The following is a 17,732-nucleotide window of genomic DNA, read 5'->3' on the forward strand; positions in this document are numbered from 1 at the left end:
TCACCTCACTCGGCCAGATGCCTAGGAACCCTCTGGTTCCTTGCCCTACTTCTTCAAGTCTCCCAGCTGCAATGTAGTGGCTGGGCTGTGAAATTCCGTACCGGGTTTTTGCTCTTGCCGAGAACCTAAAATTCCATTTTTTCCTCCCCCCCCACCCCATCTCCCCTCCCTAAGCAAGACGTTTGAGGCGTTTATAGATACAACCTCCACCTAACGCTCCCCTCCCGGGTCCTGCTGTCCCATCAGCTCCAAGCCCTTGTCCAGTTGTCCAGGATCTTCTGGGGTCTTATCCTGTCCCGCCAATTCCAGTCCAGGCTTTGCGGCCCTCCCTCGTCTTTTATTGTAGGTCTGGTCTCCCAGGGTAGCGGCCTCCTCAATGCATTCCCTTCGCTTCGCCCCTGGATCCTGAAGCCGCTTTTACCAGCCGGCTTCGTTGCAGCCAGCGCTCCGGATCCCTCGGAGCCAGAGTCCAGCCCTCCTTTTGCCCCTCCCCCTTGCACGTCTCCGCCAGAAAGGTTGGGGCAGCCCGTTCGGCCTCAGCCGCTAAGCAGCCCCCTCCTGGAGCCCCCTGCGAGCCCGGGTCTGGGGATTCTAGGCCAGGTCTTGCTTGCTCCCACTGCATTAGGCATGACGCATTACTCCGTCTCCCGAGGATGAATCCGGCCCCAAATTTGCGTGCCCCGGGTGCATTTGGCCCTGTCGCAGCTACTTCCCCCCACCCCCCTTCTCCCATCTCTGTCTAATCCAATCCGGGTTTTGCATACCCCTTCCAGAGCTCCTCCATTTCTCCCTTCGCCGCCGGCTCGGCGCCTTTCCCTTACTTAACCGCCGGCGAAATCCTCTCTGGGTCTTCCCTGCGCCCGCCTCCCTTCCCCCACTCCCGGTTCCGACGCAGCGACCCGGCACGTCGCCTTCCCTCTTTTCGCGTTTCCAGAGGGTCTGTAGGAGGCGAAGGAAAGGAAACTCCAGTCCGGGTTTTCTGGTCGGCCCCCGGTGCGCCCGGGCTGGTTGCGGCGGCCGATCCCAGGCGGCAGCTCCGGGCCAGGTTTTGCGCGCGCCCGCCGCCCCCCTCCCGGAGCGGGTGCGTCGGGGAGAGGGGCGAGCAGGCGGCTTGTCATTGCTGGTGCCCGGCACCGGCTCGGTCCGCGCGTCCTGCGGTGCCCACGGGCCCGGCCCGGCGCCCCCCCCCCTCCGGCCGCCCCGGGGGCGCGACGCCGCCGCGCCCGCCTCCAGCCGCGCCCCCCCAGCTCCGCGCCGCCCGCCCCCAACCCGAGCCCCCCGCGGCCACTGCGGGGAGCCCGAGCCGTCGGCGCGGGAGCTGTTGGCGCTGCGGCGCCTCCGCCCCGCCGTCTGCCGAGGAGGCCCCGGCGGATGGGGCCGAGCGGGCCCCGGAGCGGCGCCGCCGGGCGGCGGGGGGCTGCAGGGGCGCCCCGGCTGGCCCGTTAACCCCTCGGCCGCCGCCGCCGCCGTCGGAGGGGGCTGGGAAGTCGCCTGGGCGCACACGTGCCGCCTCCGTCGGGGCCGCGGAGCTGCGGGGGAGATGCGGGCCGCTGTCGGCGCCGCCTCGGGGGGCTCCGCCTCGCCCCAGCCCCCGGAGCTCTGACGCCGCCCCCGCCCCGCCGCCTCCGCCGCCTCCCTCTCCGGGAGGGGTGCAGACCCGCTCGCCCCCAGCCCCGAGCCTCTGCCGCCGCGAGGGGGCCGCCTTTGGAGCGTATAATCCGCTTTTTTTTTTTTAATTTTTTAATTTTTTTTTTTAAATTTTTGGTTAGTGGCGGCGGTGCTGGGCCGGGGGAAGGAGGGGACACGGAGGCCGCCCTCGCCCCGCCACCCCTCACCCTTTTCCCCCCCGCCCCGGTTCCGGGAGATGTGCCGGGCGGGGGGCCGGGGTTCGCGGAGCCGCGGGAGAGACGCGCAGGGCCGACCCCGGAGCGGCGCCGGACAGGTGAGTGTCTGCGGGTCCGCGGCGAAGAGGACGCGGCACCTGGGCCAGGTGTGCGGGCCGAGGCGGGCAGGGGGGAGGAAGGGAGCCGAGGCCTGTCCTGGCCGCGAGGGGGGAGGGGATGCTGGAGCCGCGACTCACTGCACCTGAGCGGGAAGGGAGTCGGGGGGCGGCCTTGCACTTCGTATCCCCCAGCTTGGGGGTCAAGAGGGGCGGCTCCCAAGGAGGACTGGGGACGCGGGGGTGCGGATGGGCGGCCGCGGGGTGCCCGGCGGGGGGAGGGGACCGCGAGTGTGCCCGCGCGTGGCTGCGTGTGCCCGCGCGCGCGCCAGCCTTTGTGGGGAAGCGGCGCGGCGGTGCCTGCGTGTCCCCGGTGCGTGTGCGCGCGGGTGCTTGGCGCCCTGTTTGTGTAGGTGTCTGGGTGTGAGCGGAGAGGGTGCGTGTGCGCGCCGCGCGCCGGCCCCGGCCCCCGGAGGAGCAGTGCCGAGGGCTGGCACCGCAGGACGCTGGGCTGGGGATGGCTTCTCCTCCGGGAGGCAGAGACGCGGTGGATGGGGAGGGGTCCGGCCGGGTGTCCGGCCGGTCGCAGCCCGGGGGTCACCGCTGTCAGGAGGTGTGCAGCCCGGCTGCGTCTTCTCTCTCTCTCTCTCTCTCTCTCTCTCTCTGGCACCCGGTTAAGCCCGGGAAGCTGTTGGGTTTGATCCACCCGGATTCGGGCTTTGGAGCCCTTCCTCTCCCCCAGGTGTTTATTGGGTAGAGCTATGGGGTTTCCACGGGCCTCCTCCCGTCCACGGAGGGTCCCGGGACGGGAGTCCAGACCAGAAGGGGGTGGAGAGCGCTATGGGTGGTGCTCCAGCCTCGAGCAGAAAAATGCCCCTGCAGGCAGTGGTCCACCGACACCCCCCTCCCCGCACTCAGGTGAGGACGGCACCCTGCTTGCACAGCCCCCACGCACAGCCCTGTCCCCCCTCGTCCGGTCTAGGTCAGCACCCAGCCCCAACCCTGCCCAGCCCCTCACTGTAGCTTGCTGGCCGGTAACCACTGCCCCCCATGACCCACCCCTGGGGGTGGGGGGGGAACAGCTGCGTGGGGGTCCAGCCATCCCAGTCTTGTGGCAGGGTCCCCTTTCCCCCTGGCTCCCGCAGGACCCAGAGCCTGGGTTAGTCTGCCCACATCCAAACATGTGGTGTGCCTGGGGGAGCAGGGGGAGGGGTTCAAGATGGCTGCCAAGATGGCTGGTCGCCTCTCCGCCTCTCTGTCCGTTTCTCTCTCCCTCTCCTTCTCCTGCTTGCTCTGTTCCCTTCGCTGCTGCAGGAGTCACCGCAGAGAAGGGGTTGGACAGAGTGGGGACAGGTGTGGGGGATTCCTAAGGATGATGTCTGCTCTGGGCCTGTTGACCTCAATGCTGTTTGCTTCTTGGGGAGAGGCTGTTGGTCTCTGCTCTTCTTCCCAGCACCCCAGGGGCCGGTGTGAGCTTGTAACCCGACCCCAGACCCCATCCCTTCAGCCCTGCTAACAGCTGGGGGCTCCCTGCCCTCCACCTGCTCTCCTAGGCCCAGCACCCTGAATTATCATTGGGATGGCTCAGGGGACCCTCCCCGGGGCCCGGGTCAGGCCCCAGCTCCGGGGGCAGGTGACTTCTCTTTCCTCCCCACTCCCCACCCACTAATGCCAAATTTATTACTTAAAAGTAGGATGAAAACCGCGAGAATAAGAGAAGGAATACAACCTTCATTATCATATCGAGAAAATTATCCGTGATTTTCCTAACTAGCAATTTGCCTGCCATGCCGTTCAGAACTGACTTGCCCATTAATTACAGAGATGAAAAATCATCTGGAAAGCGGAAAAGGGAACTAATTCGATCCCTGGCTGGCGGCAGCGGCACCCCTGCACCGAGCCACATGCGTGTTCCCTCACATGTGAGCGCCCGCCCTCCTCCTGAGCCCGCCACCTTCCTCCTCTCCCTCGGTGACCTCCCGCAGGGGCTGAGCCCGCCCCATGCGTGTCGCCCCTGCGTGTCGCCCCTGCCCTCCCGGGTCTCCACAGGACACCCATCCCCACCCCCACTCTTGGGGAGCCGGCCTTGGGCACCCCTGCTGATGCCTCCCTTGTAGGCCCCAGTACCTGGGGAGGAGGTGGAAGGGAGACTCATGAAGCCGTTTCTATTCCCAGCCATGCCCTGGTGCCCTGGGGAACCTAGGAGGACAGCCCCCCCACCGCCGCAGGTGTGTGGGGGAGGGGCTGGCGGGCTCCCTGGCTGCTCTGGAGTCTGGATCCAGCCCGGGTGCCTCCGCCTGTGAGAGCCGCCTGCATCTGGGGTTTGCATCCTCCTCACACGCCCAGGCTGGCGGGAGAGCATGAGCCCCAGCGTGGGCATCTGGTGGTGGGGGGTGCTGATCCCAGGGGGCTGTGCTGCTTGGCTAGAGTGGGTACCCCTAGTGGGGAAGAAGAGGAGCGGAATCCCCGCCGTCCCCACCCGCTGGCTGGCGGTGGGGGGCCCGGAGCTCCGGGTCTCTGCTCCCTCCTACCTCTCCAGCCGGCTGCCTGGCCAAGGACGAGGTTCTGGTTTCACTGTGGGCTCCTGTCAAGGGTCCGATTTCCAGCCGCCAGACACTTCCCCTCTCCCAGACCCCTCTTGGGGCGGGGGGTGTTCCCTGGGTCTGGAGTCTGGCCCTGGCTGCCGCGACCCTGCGAGCTGTCCTCCTGGGCTGGGTGTCGGCCACCCCCGCGACAGGGATGAGCAGGGGCCCGGGCCCGGGCTCAGAGCCTGGCGGGGATGGGGGTATCTCCCCGCCCCCAGAATCCAGTCCTCTGTCACATGTCTGTGTGTGATTTGGATGGTGACCTGGCTACGTCCGTGTGTGATCACGTGTCCAACAGGCCCGTCCAGCGTTTGCACGGGTGTCCCGTGTGCCGGCATTGGTGACTTTTGCAGAGCGGGCGACACCGTGCTTGTCTGTGGCTCCCCACGGCACGGGGGCAGGGGCCTGCCTCCCATGCCCCGGAAGGCATGTGCCCAGGTGTGCACACGCGAGGCTTCGTGCCACGGGGCTGGGGGCACCCTTTCGTGCAGTCTGCTGGCCGTGCGACGGGGACAGTGCCCTTCCTGGAGCTCACAGGCCGGCAACATGTGGGGATTTCAGTCCAGGGGCCTGTATTACAGGACTTGCGGAGAAGGTTGCCATCTCCCTTCTAGGTGGCCAGGGTCCTGGCTGAGGAGGGGCAGCCCCAGAGTCGGAAGGTGGCAGCCCCTGGGTCCAGATAATACATGGCACTGGGGCATCTTGCGGTTTGGTCCCGCGTGAACTTCCCCCTCACCTCATCCCCTGCACTCTCTCTTGCCTCGCTATTCCACCAACATGTTAAGTATAGTTCTACCCCAGGGCCTTTGTACTGGCTGTTCTTCTACCTGGGACCCCCACCCAGACATCCACAAGGCTTTTGCTTCTTCACCCTCTTCAGATGTCACCCCCCTCCCTGTAACCTTTACCCCACGCAGCCTGTTTAAAATCGCAGCCTCCACGCCCCCCCACCCCCCCTCCCCCCGCCTAGCACGGCCGTTTTGCACACTCTATCATTTCTTTCCTTATCATGCCTGTTCATTTATCATCTGTCTCCCCAGCCAGGATCCAAGGGCTTGGGGAGTTGATCACTTGGTTTGCTTTTGGACCCCAGGTGTCTAGACTTCTTGCTGACCCAAGAAATCTTACCTGAGTGGATGGGAGGGGGCTGTCAAAGGACTGGAGGTCTCCAGCTGTGCCTAGCCAGGGCCCCCCATCCACCCCAGCCCTTTGGGGGGACTGCGGGCCACCGCTGGGGGCCTGCCCAGGCTGTTTCTGCCCCTGTTCCCCGCGCCCGCCTGTCAGTACTCTCTCTGAGCTGGCCTCCTGGGCCTCAGTGTGTGAGGGCCTCTGCACGGAGGGGTGCGTGCCATTGGGGGGTGGGGCGGGAGCTAGGGGCCCCCTGCCTCTGCGGGGGGGGGGGATTGGAGACCCAGGGTCGGCCGAGCAGCGCCCCCCTGCTGGGGCACAGACCCTTATTTCCAGTCGGCCTGGGCTCTGGGGAAATAGCCCAGCAGAAGCCCCCTGCTTCCCCGACTCCAAACTCTGGGGAAGATGAAAATGTCAGTAAATAGAGGCTGGGGCTAAAAATAGCCGGGGGGCCCCCCAAAACTAAAAATAGCCAGGGTCCCTCCCTCAAGACTAAAAATACCCTGGAAGTCAGGCTCGCAAGGGCCAAGCCAGGAGCCAGGTGGGTGCTCCTGTCCGGCCCCCGGAGAGGTGGCACGGGCAGGCGACAGGGTCCCCAAGCCATGGCGGTCCTGGGGCGGGGGCCCGGTCACTCTCTGTGGGGGCTGTCCTGAGGATCCTAGGACTTTGGTCAGCATCCCTGCTCGGCCCTCTAGACACAGGTAGCAGCCCCTCCCCTCCCCACCTTCCCCGGGGGTGAGGCCCCAGACGTTGCCAGAGAGCCGGGGCTGGAGAACAGAATCACAGAATCGTGCCCTTGTTGAGAAGGACTGCTCAGGACCAGGGGTTCTCACAGTTTCTTGTTCGGGAGACTCGCAGGTCACCTGTCTGCTCTTGTCTCCTCTTCTTCCTCTGCCTCCTCTTCACAGCCTTTTATTACTTTTTTTAGTGTTTATCTTAAACGTTTATTTCTGAGAGAGAGCAGATGCGGGTGGGGGAGGGGCCGAGGGGGTGGGACAGAGGATCCAAAGCGGGCTGGGCCCAGACAGACAGCACAGAGCCCGATGCGGGGCTTGAACCCACAAACCGTGAGATCGTGACCTGAGCCAAAGTCGGACGCTTAACCGACCGAGCCACGCAGGCGCCCCGCCTCACAACCTTTTAAACGCGGCAAGAGCACTCTTACTCCACTGGCTGTGTGAAAACAGGGAGTGACTGGGCCATAGGGGGTCGGCTTCTGCCCGAGGGAACCCCACAGCTGCCCTCGGTGGTAGAAGCTGGGGCACCTGTGGACGCACCCTCCTCAGCAGAGGAGAGCCCCATCTGGGGCGTGCTTGTCCAGTTAGGTACACAGCAAGTCTCGTACAGCCTGTGCCTGTCACCTCCCTGCCGTCTCCTCTTCCCACTCCCCCACGCTCCCTCCACTGGTCACACTGGGTCCCTCACTTGTCCTCAAACAAGCACCAACCAGCCCCAGGCCCTTTGCACAGGCTGTGCTCCCCGACAGGAACTCTTCTCTTCCTTGGACACACATACGGCTCCTCCCTTATCTCTGTGGGGCTTCGCTGACGTGTCTGGGCTTCCTGCGTCACCCTGTTGTAAATCGTACACATGTACCCACCCCCCTGCGTGGCGCCACACTCCCTCCAGAGCCCCTGTCCCTCCACAACACTAGCACACATGGAATGGACTTCTTCAGTGCTCTCTGTGTCTGGCTTACCCGCAGATGTCTGTCCAGCACCTAGATAAGTGCCTGGTACCTAGGTGCTCTACAGACGCTGGGTGCCATCGCCCTACACTACTCCTAAGCCCCGCAGTCACTGTGGGAGGTGCCCGTCCCATTTCCGTGGGGGAGGGGCGGAATTCTGAGGAAGAACATGGGGGCCTCGCCACACAGCCTGAAGTGGGCAGAGCTGGGATTTGAACCTAGGGCCCTGGGGCTCTTCCCTCTTGCCCTGCTGGGCATCATCTCCCCCTGTCTCTGGTCTCTGTCAGCACAGAGCCTGACGCAGGGCTCGAACCCACGAACCGTGAGATCATGACCTGAGCTGAAGTCGGACGCTTCACCGACTGAGCCCCCCCAGGTGCCCCGTCTGGTCTCTGTACCCCCAGCCCGCCCCTCCCCCTCACTGCTGGCGTCTGGAGGCCCAGAGACCCCTGCCGCCTGCCCCGGGCCCGGCTCCCCTGACTGTTTTCAGCTGTGTCGTGTCATGTCCCAAGTGCAAGGCTGCGGTTCGCGCCGTGAACACCATGAGGTGGAAACGGACCGCAGGCCGCCATAGTGCCAAGCTCCCGTGGTAGGGAGCTTAGAGGAGGCACCTGGCCAGGCCGTCAGTCAAGGAAGGCTTCCTGGGGGCGGGAGCCTCCCAGCGGCTGCCTGGAGGGGGACGGAGGGATAAAGCGGAGGGGAGAGTGGGTGTGTGAGGAGAGGCCTGCCCTGAGGTCAGAAAGAAGGTGGCCGCTTGACCGGAAAAGGCAGGGAGTGTTTGGGCCAGGCGTGTAGAGAGGGGGACAAGCCACGGGGCTTGTCCAGGGGGCTGGGAAGGCCCCGTCAGACGGGGCGGACGGGAATACCCAGCATGAGTTCTTCCTGGCCCCCGCGTGGGACGGAACCACAGAGGGTGAGAAGAGAGCCAGGAAGCCAGCAGGAAGAGGAGGCTACCGCGAGCTATCAAAGTGAAGGCTCCGGAAGGGGCCTGGAGACACCGGCCCCGGGCTGGTGCGGAGGGTTCTGGAACGAACGTTGACATGGCTTGGTGGGTGATCGGGAGGAGGCTGGAGGGAAGGAAGCGCGGGGTAAACCGCGGGTTCCTGACTTTGACAACTGAGTGGACAGGGCGAAAAGAAGGGGGTGGGGGTGGGGAGCGCCCTCTGTTCTCAGCAACCCCCTCCTTCCCCTCCCCTCCCCAGCCTAATCTCCCTCGGCAACAGAAGGGAGTCTGTGAACTTCTGAGTCAGACCATGTCCCTCCTCGGCTCAGAACCCTCCTTGGCATCCACCTCACTTGAGAAAAAGCCGGTTTCCTGCCCTTGACTCGCAAGGCCCCACTAGCTCTGCCCTGTAACCTCCCCTCGCCCTCAGCCTCTTCCCGTGCTCCCCCTGCTCGCTAGGCTGCAGCCACACCCCAGCAGCTCCCTACCACAGAGCCTTTGCGCCTGCTGTTCTGTCTGCCTGAGATCTGCTTTCCCCAGGTCCCTAGATGGCTCACGTCCTTGACGCGTGGTTAGAACATCTCCCTCGGGGAGAGGTGTTCCCTGACCACCCCGTGTTACATTTGTACCCACGGATACACCCCCACACCCTCCCTCCCCTTCAGGCCCGTTTTCTCCAGAGCACTTGTGACCCAGTGGGAACTAGGTGACTACCCACGGAATGGATGACCCATTCTCTGGGTCCGTTTTTGTCTTTGTTCATTAAACAAATGAACAAGTACTTGTTCTTGCCCAGGGCCGGGCACGCAACAGAGAGCCAGAATGACCCGTGATGGAACTTTCCCTGCGGACTCCCCAGCTGGTGGGAAAGACAGGCATTCGGCAGCAGAGCCCAAGTCCAGTCAGGGAAGCGGAACGCGGAGGCCCAGTATGCCGCGCGTGGGGGTGTAGGGGGGACCGACCCAGGCGGCCCTGGGGGCAGAACCTTCTGGAGGAAGAGTGGGGCAGAGGCAGGAGCCGTGGCACTGTGTGTATGTGAGAGAGGGGAGGGGAGAGGTGTGGGGGGCGCTTTAGGAGGCTGGAGCAGAGAAGGGAGTGAGAAGGCGGCAGCGGACCGGAGCCCGAGATGCCGTGCTAGGGCACCCAACACCATAGGGAGCCATGGAGGGCTGTAGGCTGGGAGGGATACGATTGGGTTTTTATTTTGCAGAGCTCACCTGGGCTGGGTGGAGAGTGGATGGGGTGGGAGTGGCAGAGAGATGGGGGGAGACTGGGGAGGAGGCCCGGGGGACAAGGGCTTCTTTGACTGGCCCCCACCCCTCTGTGGTCCAGGGCCACTGGGAACCAGAGTGACCTTTTAAAACTTGACAAGACAGACAAACCCCACCCAGTGGCACTGACATCTAGTGGGAGAAAGATAATAAGCACATAAATAGAGTGCGTGGCTGTTAGGCTAGTGATGGATGTGGCGGAATGAAAAGCCAGAATAGGAGGTAGGAGCACTGGCGCCCGCAGGGCCCCCTGAGCAGCAGCAGTGGGGCAGAAACCGCTAGGAGGCGAGGGAGGGGCTGTGCAGGTATCTGGGGAAGAGGGAAGAACCTGTGCAAAGGTCCTGAGGTGGGACCATGCCTGATGTTCTTCTCCAGGAAACTGGGGGCTGAGCGAGCAAGGAGAGCGGGAGGAGGTGAGGGCAGGGACGGGGTAGAGCGCGCAGGGCCTTGTGGGCCCCGGGGAAGGACTTGGTCCCAGCGAGGTGGGAGTCCTAGAGAGTTCTGAGCAGAGAGAGCAGCGTGCCCCGACCTAGGTGCTCATGGGCGCCCTCTGGCCGCTGTGGGAGGAACAGGCTGCAGGCAGCGATGGCCGGAGACCTGCGAGGCCGAGGCGGGGCTGACCAGGGGGCGGGTGATGGGGCTGGACCAGTGAGGACGAGGAGTGGGAAGGGAGCATATGGGGCGGGAGGGGCCGTGGGAGCTGCTGGGGTTGGATGCAGGGGTGAGAAGAGGAGAGGGGTCTCGGGTAAGGCCTGGGCTGCCCTCTGGGGAGATGGTGAGCTATGGGGCCGGGGTGAAAGGCTTTGGGAGGACCCTGCCCTCTCGGAGGCCGCAGTGCCCTTCCCAGAGGAGGGCTGTGTGCTCGCTCCACCTCTGCGAGGTAGATCTGCCAGTCTTGAGCTGAGCCAGGAGATGGGCTCTGAGAGGCAAAGGGCTAAGCCTGAGGCCACACGGGATTCAGACCCAGGAGCCTAGTCCTTGTACCTTCCCCTTGGGAGCCTGCTGCTTCCTTAGTCTGCCAGGCCTGAGGACTTCCCGGAGGAGGCAGGCCTCTGGAGCTGGGCTCTCCGGCTGGCTGCTGGGTTTTGGGCTAGAGGCAGGGGATTGGCGTGGAGGGGCAGGGCCCTGAGGCCCTCACCTCCCCCACCTTGGGGTCCCCCCCTGGGCGTTCAGACTCCCACCTACTCACCTTCCCCCTTGGGTCTCCCCCCCCCCCCCCCCCCGCCGGGCGTTCAGACTCCCACCCACTCGAGGAGAGGGTTGTCATGGCAACTGCACTCTAGGGCAGACTAGAGGCGCCCCCTCTCCTCCAGCAGCTGGCTCTCCTCCTGTCGCCCTCCCTTGCCCCATTTCAGGGCACTGGAGGACAGAGCCCCGGCCGTGTCACCCGCCCTCAGGACCCCTGCTGCACCCCTCCCTTTGAGTCGACGCTGTCTTGGGGCTCCGGAGCAAACAGGCAGGTGTGGGACCGGTGGGCCGCCCACAGGACCCGGGGGTTGGACGTGCCTGGGGCGAGTCCCCCTCTCGGCGGGAGGGCAGCAAGCCCTGTTTCCCATGCACTGAATTAGGGTCGCCCAAGCTGGCTGAGGCTTGAGGGGGGACAGATGCGAGTGCGGGTTCCTTGACCCCCCCATGGGTGCGGCACACACAAATGCAGGGGGTCCCGGAGACGGGGGGTTGCCCGGCCACCACCATCTCCACAGCCGAACCTTGGGTCCAGCCTGCCCGGGTTCAAAGTCCCTTAGCCTGCCCAGGTTCAAATTCCTTTTAGTGGTGGGTGCCTCTGGGACTTCACTGTCCTCACACAGGCATGTGCCCCCCCTCCCCGCCCTGCTCACTAAGGACTCAGTGTGCTGTGTGTGTACAGTGCCTGGATGGGGCACTGGGGTGTCAGCTGCTGTCCCTGGTGTCACGGGAGGGTCTGAGACTGGAGATCCCATAGTTTGTGAGAGGCTCCTGAGGCTGTGCGGCTCCTCCCCGCCCCCATCTCTGTCTCCCATCCCCCCCATGTGTCCTGACCCCCACGGGGGTGCATTTGCTAGAGCTGCCATGACCCAGTACCCCAGGCTGGCTGGCTTTCACCCCGGAAATTTACTATCCTGGTTCCGGAGGCCGGAAGTCCCAAGATCAAAGCGTGGGCTCTGCTGGGTCCTTGGGGAGGCTCTGAGGGACAGTCTGTCCCCTGCCTCTCCCATGGCTTCGGGGCTTCGCTGCAGATGCATCACCCCAATCCCCGTGGCCATCCTCACCTGGCGGCCCCGTGTGCGCACATCTCTAAATATTCCCTTTTTATACAGACACCAATTATACTGATGAAGGCTCACCCTAATGACCTCATTTTAACTTGGTTACCTTTTTTAAAAACTTTTTTTAGCATTTATTTTTTATTGAGAGGCAGAGAGCATGCGGAGGGGAGGGTCAGAGAGAGAGGGAGACACAGAATCTGAAACAGGCTCCAGGCTCCAAGCTGTCAGCACAGAACCCGACGTGGGGCTCGAACCCACGAACCATGAGATATGACTTGAGCTGAAGTCGGACACTTAACTGACTGAGCCACCCAGGCGCCCCTTGATTACCTTTTAAAAGACACAATCAGGTCATGTTCTGAGGTGCTGGGGTATAGGATCCCGACATATCTTTTTTATGGGGGGGCCAGTTCATAACCCACACCTCCTGGGGCCCCAGTGACATTCAGGCTCAGGCCTCCTGGGATATGGCGCCCACCTCCACACCTCTGGCCGTGCCTCCCCTCTGAGGTGGGCGCCAGGTGGCCGGCAGAGCTGCCGGGGGCGGGCGGGCACACAGCCAGGCCAGGAGGAGAGGGGAGGGAACAGAAGTCACAGTGCCCGGCTGCCCCCCCTCCAGCCTGGAGCTGGGGTGCTTCTGGGAGTGCCTGGGGCTTTCTGGGGAGTGGCCTTCAGGAAGTGGTGGGCAGCCTGAAGGGAGTGCTCTCTGCACCCCTGCGGCAATGGCGCCTGGGCCCCCGGGTCCCGAGCCCCCATCGCTGTCCCCTGGCATCCATTCGGTGAATATCTGTGCGAAGACTTGCTGTGTATCTGTGCGCCGGAGGGGGTGGCCGGGGAGCTTGCGGTTTCCAGGTGCGTCAAGGAAATCTGCGAGCGGACAGGTGAAGTCACGAGGCGGTGACAGCTGCTGCCGGGACCCTCTGCCGTCACGTGCCAGCCACGGCCCCGAGTGTTTCACGTGCGTGAGTTCCTCCTGTCCACGCAGCTGCCCTGGGCGGTAACCCCATGTCCCCCAAGAGGAGCTTACGGGGTGGGGGGGGCTCGGGCAGGCAGGCACCGACGGCAGCACAGAACGGGATGGGAGAGGCCCGCCTGCGTCTCTGAGGAGGGCACGTCTGGGCTGCGACCTGAGGGACACAGAGCTGGGGACACCTGGTGGGATCTGTGTCGTCTCGGGGACGGTGCGCAGGAACCACCGCGGGGCTCCAGCAGGAGTGACCTGTCAAGACGTCTCTAAAAGGAAGAGGACCCCTCCCTGGGGGCGCCTGGGGGGCTCAGGGGGTTCGACTCAGGTCATGATCTCACAGTTTGTGGGTTCGAGCCCCGCGTTGGACTCTGTGCTGACAGCTCAGAGCCTGGAGCCTGCTTCGGGTTCTGTGTCTCCCTGTCTCTGCCCCGCCCCTGCTCTGTCTCTGTCTCTCTCTCTCTCTCTGTCTCTCTCTCTCTCTGTCTCTCAAAAACCAATAAACAGTTTTTAAAAAAGGGACCCGTCTCTGGACACAGCCGGAGCGTCCCCAAACAAGACGTGGTCCATGTTCGTAACGGAATATTACTCAGCCACGAAGAGGCCCAGGGTTCCGTGTGGGTGAGCTGAGGGGGTGCCGTGCGGAGTGAGACGCAGCCGCTGCCAGGGGACACACACCGTGCGGTTCTGCCTGACGAGGTCCCCACAGGAGTCACAGTTGTAGAGGCCGAAGGTAGACTGGTTGTTGCCAGGGGCCGGGGCAGGGTTCTGGGTGACAGCAGTTTTGGAAATAGACTGCGGCGGCGGCACAGCGCTGAGAATGTAGTTAATGCCACTGAATTGTAAAAACGGCTAAAATGACACATTTTATGTAATGTGTCTATTACACGATAATTTTTTAAAGCCCCCCCAACCCCGGAGCGTGGGAGCCAGAGGGGTCGGAGGTCGGGGCTGTGCGGAGGGTGGCCGCCGGGGCGTCCTGGACGCACAGACCCAGGACTTGCTCCTGAACTGGACGTCGGGGCGAAGACAGAGAAGGTTTTGAGTCCCTGGGTTTCAGCCCGGGGAGCTGGGGGTTGAGGGGACCGTGGACTATTATGGGGGCGGGTTGTTTGGGTCTGGTCAGGCTGAAGATGCCTTGGGGCCCGAGGCAGGTGTAGACGGGGAGGAGACAAGCAAGGCTGGCGCTCCGGTGTGGCAGGCACCACAGTGTAGAGTGTCTAAGCCGTGAGGCTAGTTAGGTCCCCCGAGAAGGAGTGCGGGTGGGGGAGGCCTGGGGACCCCACCTGGGGTTCCAGCGCCTGGGTCCTGGGTGCAGCCCTGGGGGCGGGGACAGGAAGCCACCTCTCTCAGATGCGTGTCCCCTGTGTCCTGACTCTGCTGTGCTGTGGACAGAGCCCTTTGATGGGTCCCAGGCCCGCCTGCCCCATGTGTAGACGGTTGTCCTGGCCAGAAGCCCTCAGGCGGAACTGGGGTGGGGGAGGGGAGAGCGGGCTCGAGTTCACACCAGTGGCAAGTGGAGAGCTGGACCCAGACCTTGGTGGGGTGGCTGCCCCCGGGGCCTGGCATGCAGCAGCCGCTTACTAGGTTCCGTCCCTCAGGGAGAGCCAGGGAGGGGAGTGTCCGTTAGTCAGGGCTCAGTTTCTCCTGAGCCTGACAGTGGCTAGGAGGTGGGGGGAGGGTGGAATGAGGAAGCCCCTACCGCCCATGATGTAACATAAAATGCTGTGGGGGGCGCTGGGGGGCTCAGTCGGTTGTTGAGCGTTCGATTTTAGCTCAGGTCATGATCTCCCGGTTCATGAGTTCAAGCCCTGCGTCTGGCTCTGTGCTGACATCTCAGAGCCTGGAGCCTGCTTTAGATTTTTTCTCCCTCTCTCTCTGCCCCTCCCCTGCACATTCTCTCTCTCTCAAAAATAAACATTTAAAAAAATGTTTTTAAATGCTGTGATGGGCGCTTGGGTGGCTGTCAGTTACCATCCGACTCCAACCTTTGCTCAGGTGGTGATCTCACCGTTGATGGGCTCGAGCCCCGTGTTGTGTCGGGCTCTGCGCTGGCAGCGTGGGATTCTCTCTCTCCCTCCCTCTCTCAAAGTAAATAAGCAAACTTTAGTAAGTAAAATGCTGTGAAAAGAACCCAGAGTGCAGGCCCTGTCTGGTCAGGGTGGTGGGGTGAGGCAGTGGAGGCGGGACTTCCGGAGGCTGGGGGAGGGGGAGGGACGCAGGGACTCAGGGCTGCTGCGCTGTGAAGTTTCTTCCCATTTCACAGAGGACACTGAGGCCTTGGGGGGTGGGGGGCTGTCCCGCCCATGAGTGTGCCGCTCAGATCTTTGGAATTCTTGAGAACCTGTGAAGTCCCTGCCCTCAGGCAGCCCCTGGTCTAGTGGGGAGGCTTGGCACCAGACCTGCCAATGTGAAGAGGGAATTTGGGGGGTGGTGGAAAGCTCTAAGTCAAAAACAGGGGAAAAGGATGCCAAGCGGGGGCAGCAGGAACGTTTGGGGAGGTCGGGCTAGGCTGCTCTGCCGCCATGGCCCTGGAGTTGAGCTCTGAACGGGGAGGAGCCACAGCAAGTGTATGGGGACCCGAGGAGAGCATTCCAGGCATGGGGGGAGGGTAGGGGGAGGAAGCTAGAACCTTCTAGGAACTGCAGGGGGCGGCTTGCACAGGAGGGTGGCGCCGGATTACCTGTGGCTTCTAGACCCCAGTGGAGAGCAGTAGAGACACTCAGATCTCTGTCATTCAGTGATCCCTTAGCACTGAGTGGAGGGCAGGCAGGGAGGCCGAGACAAGCGTCCAAGTGTAGCAGGATGGTGGCTCGGTCCCGGACGGTGGCACGGGGTGGGGGTGGGGAACACAAGCGGGCAGGTTGGTGAGGTGCTTTGGAGGCAGCAGCGTTCTCAGGACTTGCTGATGTAACTTAATGAAGGGGAGAGCTGGGGAGGGGTGGGGAATCGAGGTGGATTCCTAAGTTTGGGGTCTGAGATGCAGCAAATGCTCATTGCTGTGTGCGGGGACTGTTCTAGAAGCTGGGGCTAGGGCTGAGCAAAACAACCCAGGATCCCGTGTCAGTAAATAGTGACATTTGAATGAAAGCCTAAAAGAGGTGAGAGGGAGCGGCCTTGGGGACAAGTGGAGGAACAGACAAGTGCAAAGGCCCTGGGGCAGGGCTTGGTGTGGTCAGGGAATAGCAGGAGGCAGGAGTAGCCTGAGCAAAAATGGGGTCAGGGAGCTAACTGGGCTGGTGGATAGGCTTCCATCTAGTGAGGGGAGAAACAGTAGTTGGGGCTCTGAGGCTCTATTGAGAGATTCCAAACTGAAAATGAGAGCTATAGAAGGTATCAGTTGGTTGATGGCATTGAAAGTGTGGGACAGGTCGGGGATGACAGTGTGGGAGAAGACCGAGTGGGTGTTCACACACTGGAAAGCCAGTTAAAACACGGGGTGCTGGCCCTCGCCTGGGAATGTGTGTTTCTAGAAGTTTCTGGCCAGGCTGGCGCCCCTGGGCCAGGGCCACCCTTGAGAACCATGGTGTAGATAGAACAGCTGGCCCAGAGCAGACCTGGGTTTGCAAGTCTGAGGGCATCCAGGGGAGACTGAGGCGGCCAGGCGGGAGGATCGGCTGAGAGGGGACGAAACGGGTCAGAACCAAGCCCTGTCCCCAGGGATGGGCAGATGGGTGGAGGGATTGCGAGGGGAGGGCACACAATGCCAGCCCCCCCCGGCTCCCCAGGGAGCTGCACATCCCTCCCTTACCCCCCCACGCCTGTCTCCAGCTTACCTCGAGGGTCCCCCAGAGGGGAAAGAGGGGACTCAGTTGTCCCTGGTCCCCGATCTGTGGCGCCAGCCAGCTGGATTCTAATTAGCTACCAGAGGGGGAGCGACAGGAAGCAAGGACTGGGGGGCAGGGCCTGGCTTCCTGCCCAAGACTGGGAGGAGCAGGTCAAGGCCAGGATGCCTGGGTACCCGGCCCCCGCCCCCATGCAGTGCTGGGTGAGGAAGCTAGGTGGGGGAGACAAGTGGGCAGGGTTGGGACTTGGGGATGGTGAAGAAACTTCTGGAAGGTCTTTATCCCCCATGATAGAGGGCCTGAGGCCTGCCTGGTACAGGTGGGCCCTTCGCAGCCGTGACATCCCCATGAGCCGCCTCTGCTACCTGACGGGCATTGTCAGACCACGGGAGGCTTGTCTAGGAGGTTCCCTTTGGTTCAGGGGTGGGTCTGGCTGCCGGGGGTGGGGTGGGGTGGGCGGTGGTTAGCAGTGTCAGCCGGAGGTGCTGGGGGGCCCGTCGGCCTCTGGCCCGAGGGTGCGGCTTCAGCCACATACAGCTGGCTCGAGGGAGGTCCCTTGAGCGGCCCCTCTCGGGACTGAGGTGGAAGCCATCGGCCACCAGCAGGAGGAGAGGGGACCGGCCCAAACGCACCTCCTCCTGTGGCTCCTGGGGCCTTGCCCCCCCACCCGCCGCCTCACTCTCCCTGTTCTCCCCAGGCCGGTGGGCCGGGCTGTGCTGCCCACCTGCTGATGCGGGGCAAGGCCCCCTGCACAGGACACTGAGCAACCCGGACCCGCCGCCGGCCGCCGCCATGGCCCGCCTGGCCGCAGTGCTCTGGAGTCTCTGCATCACCGCCGTCCTGGTCACCTCAGCCACCCAAGGTAGGTGCCGCTGGGGCTGGGGAGGGGCCCCGCCTCCAGAGCGCAGCTGGGCGGGCACAGGACGGGGTGCGGCGTCTCCCCGAGAGCTCGCTAAAGGACGGCCGGCCCCGCCGAGGTCTGGAGCGAGGAAGAGGTCTGGAACGAAGCCAGAGGAAGACTTGGTAATTAATTGCCCCCCCCAACCTAGCACCACTGAGGGCTCCCCGGGCCGGCCCCTCGCCCCCAGCCCAGGGCAGCCAGGGGTCCCGGAGCCTGGGACGCGGGCTGTGGCCTCCTGGGACCCGGACAGGCCTTCCTGGTGAGCCGGTGCTCCTCTGTCTTG

The 17,732-nt window shown here is 63.6% G+C and overlaps 1 protein-coding gene across 2 annotated transcripts in view; it reads left to right on the top strand.

The window, feature by feature from the left end:
* Nucleotides 1–1,793: 1,793 nt before the first annotated feature.
* The window catches only part of ADGRL1 (adhesion G protein-coupled receptor L1), a 40,969-nt gene continuing 25,030 nt past the window's right edge, over nt 1,794–17,732 (top strand). Inside the window, exons 1-2 of one of the 2 annotated variants that reach the window (XM_039252322.1) lie at nt 1,794–1,942; nt 17,246–17,410. In XM_039252322.1, coding sequence (XP_039108253.1) covers nt 17,341–17,410 — 70 coding nt within the window. In that variant the 5' untranslated portion in view covers nt 1,794–1,942; nt 17,246–17,340. The remainder of the gene's footprint in view (nt 1,943–17,245; nt 17,411–17,732) is intronic. The other variant, XM_039252321.1, reaches the window with a different exon arrangement.

Source organism: Hyaena hyaena, unplaced genomic scaffold (genome assembly GCF_003009895.1).
Source record: "Hyaena hyaena isolate Hyena2069 unplaced genomic scaffold, ASM300989v1 scaffold_414, whole genome shotgun sequence".
Taxonomy (NCBI): Eukaryota; Metazoa; Chordata; class Mammalia; order Carnivora; family Hyaenidae; genus Hyaena; species Hyaena hyaena.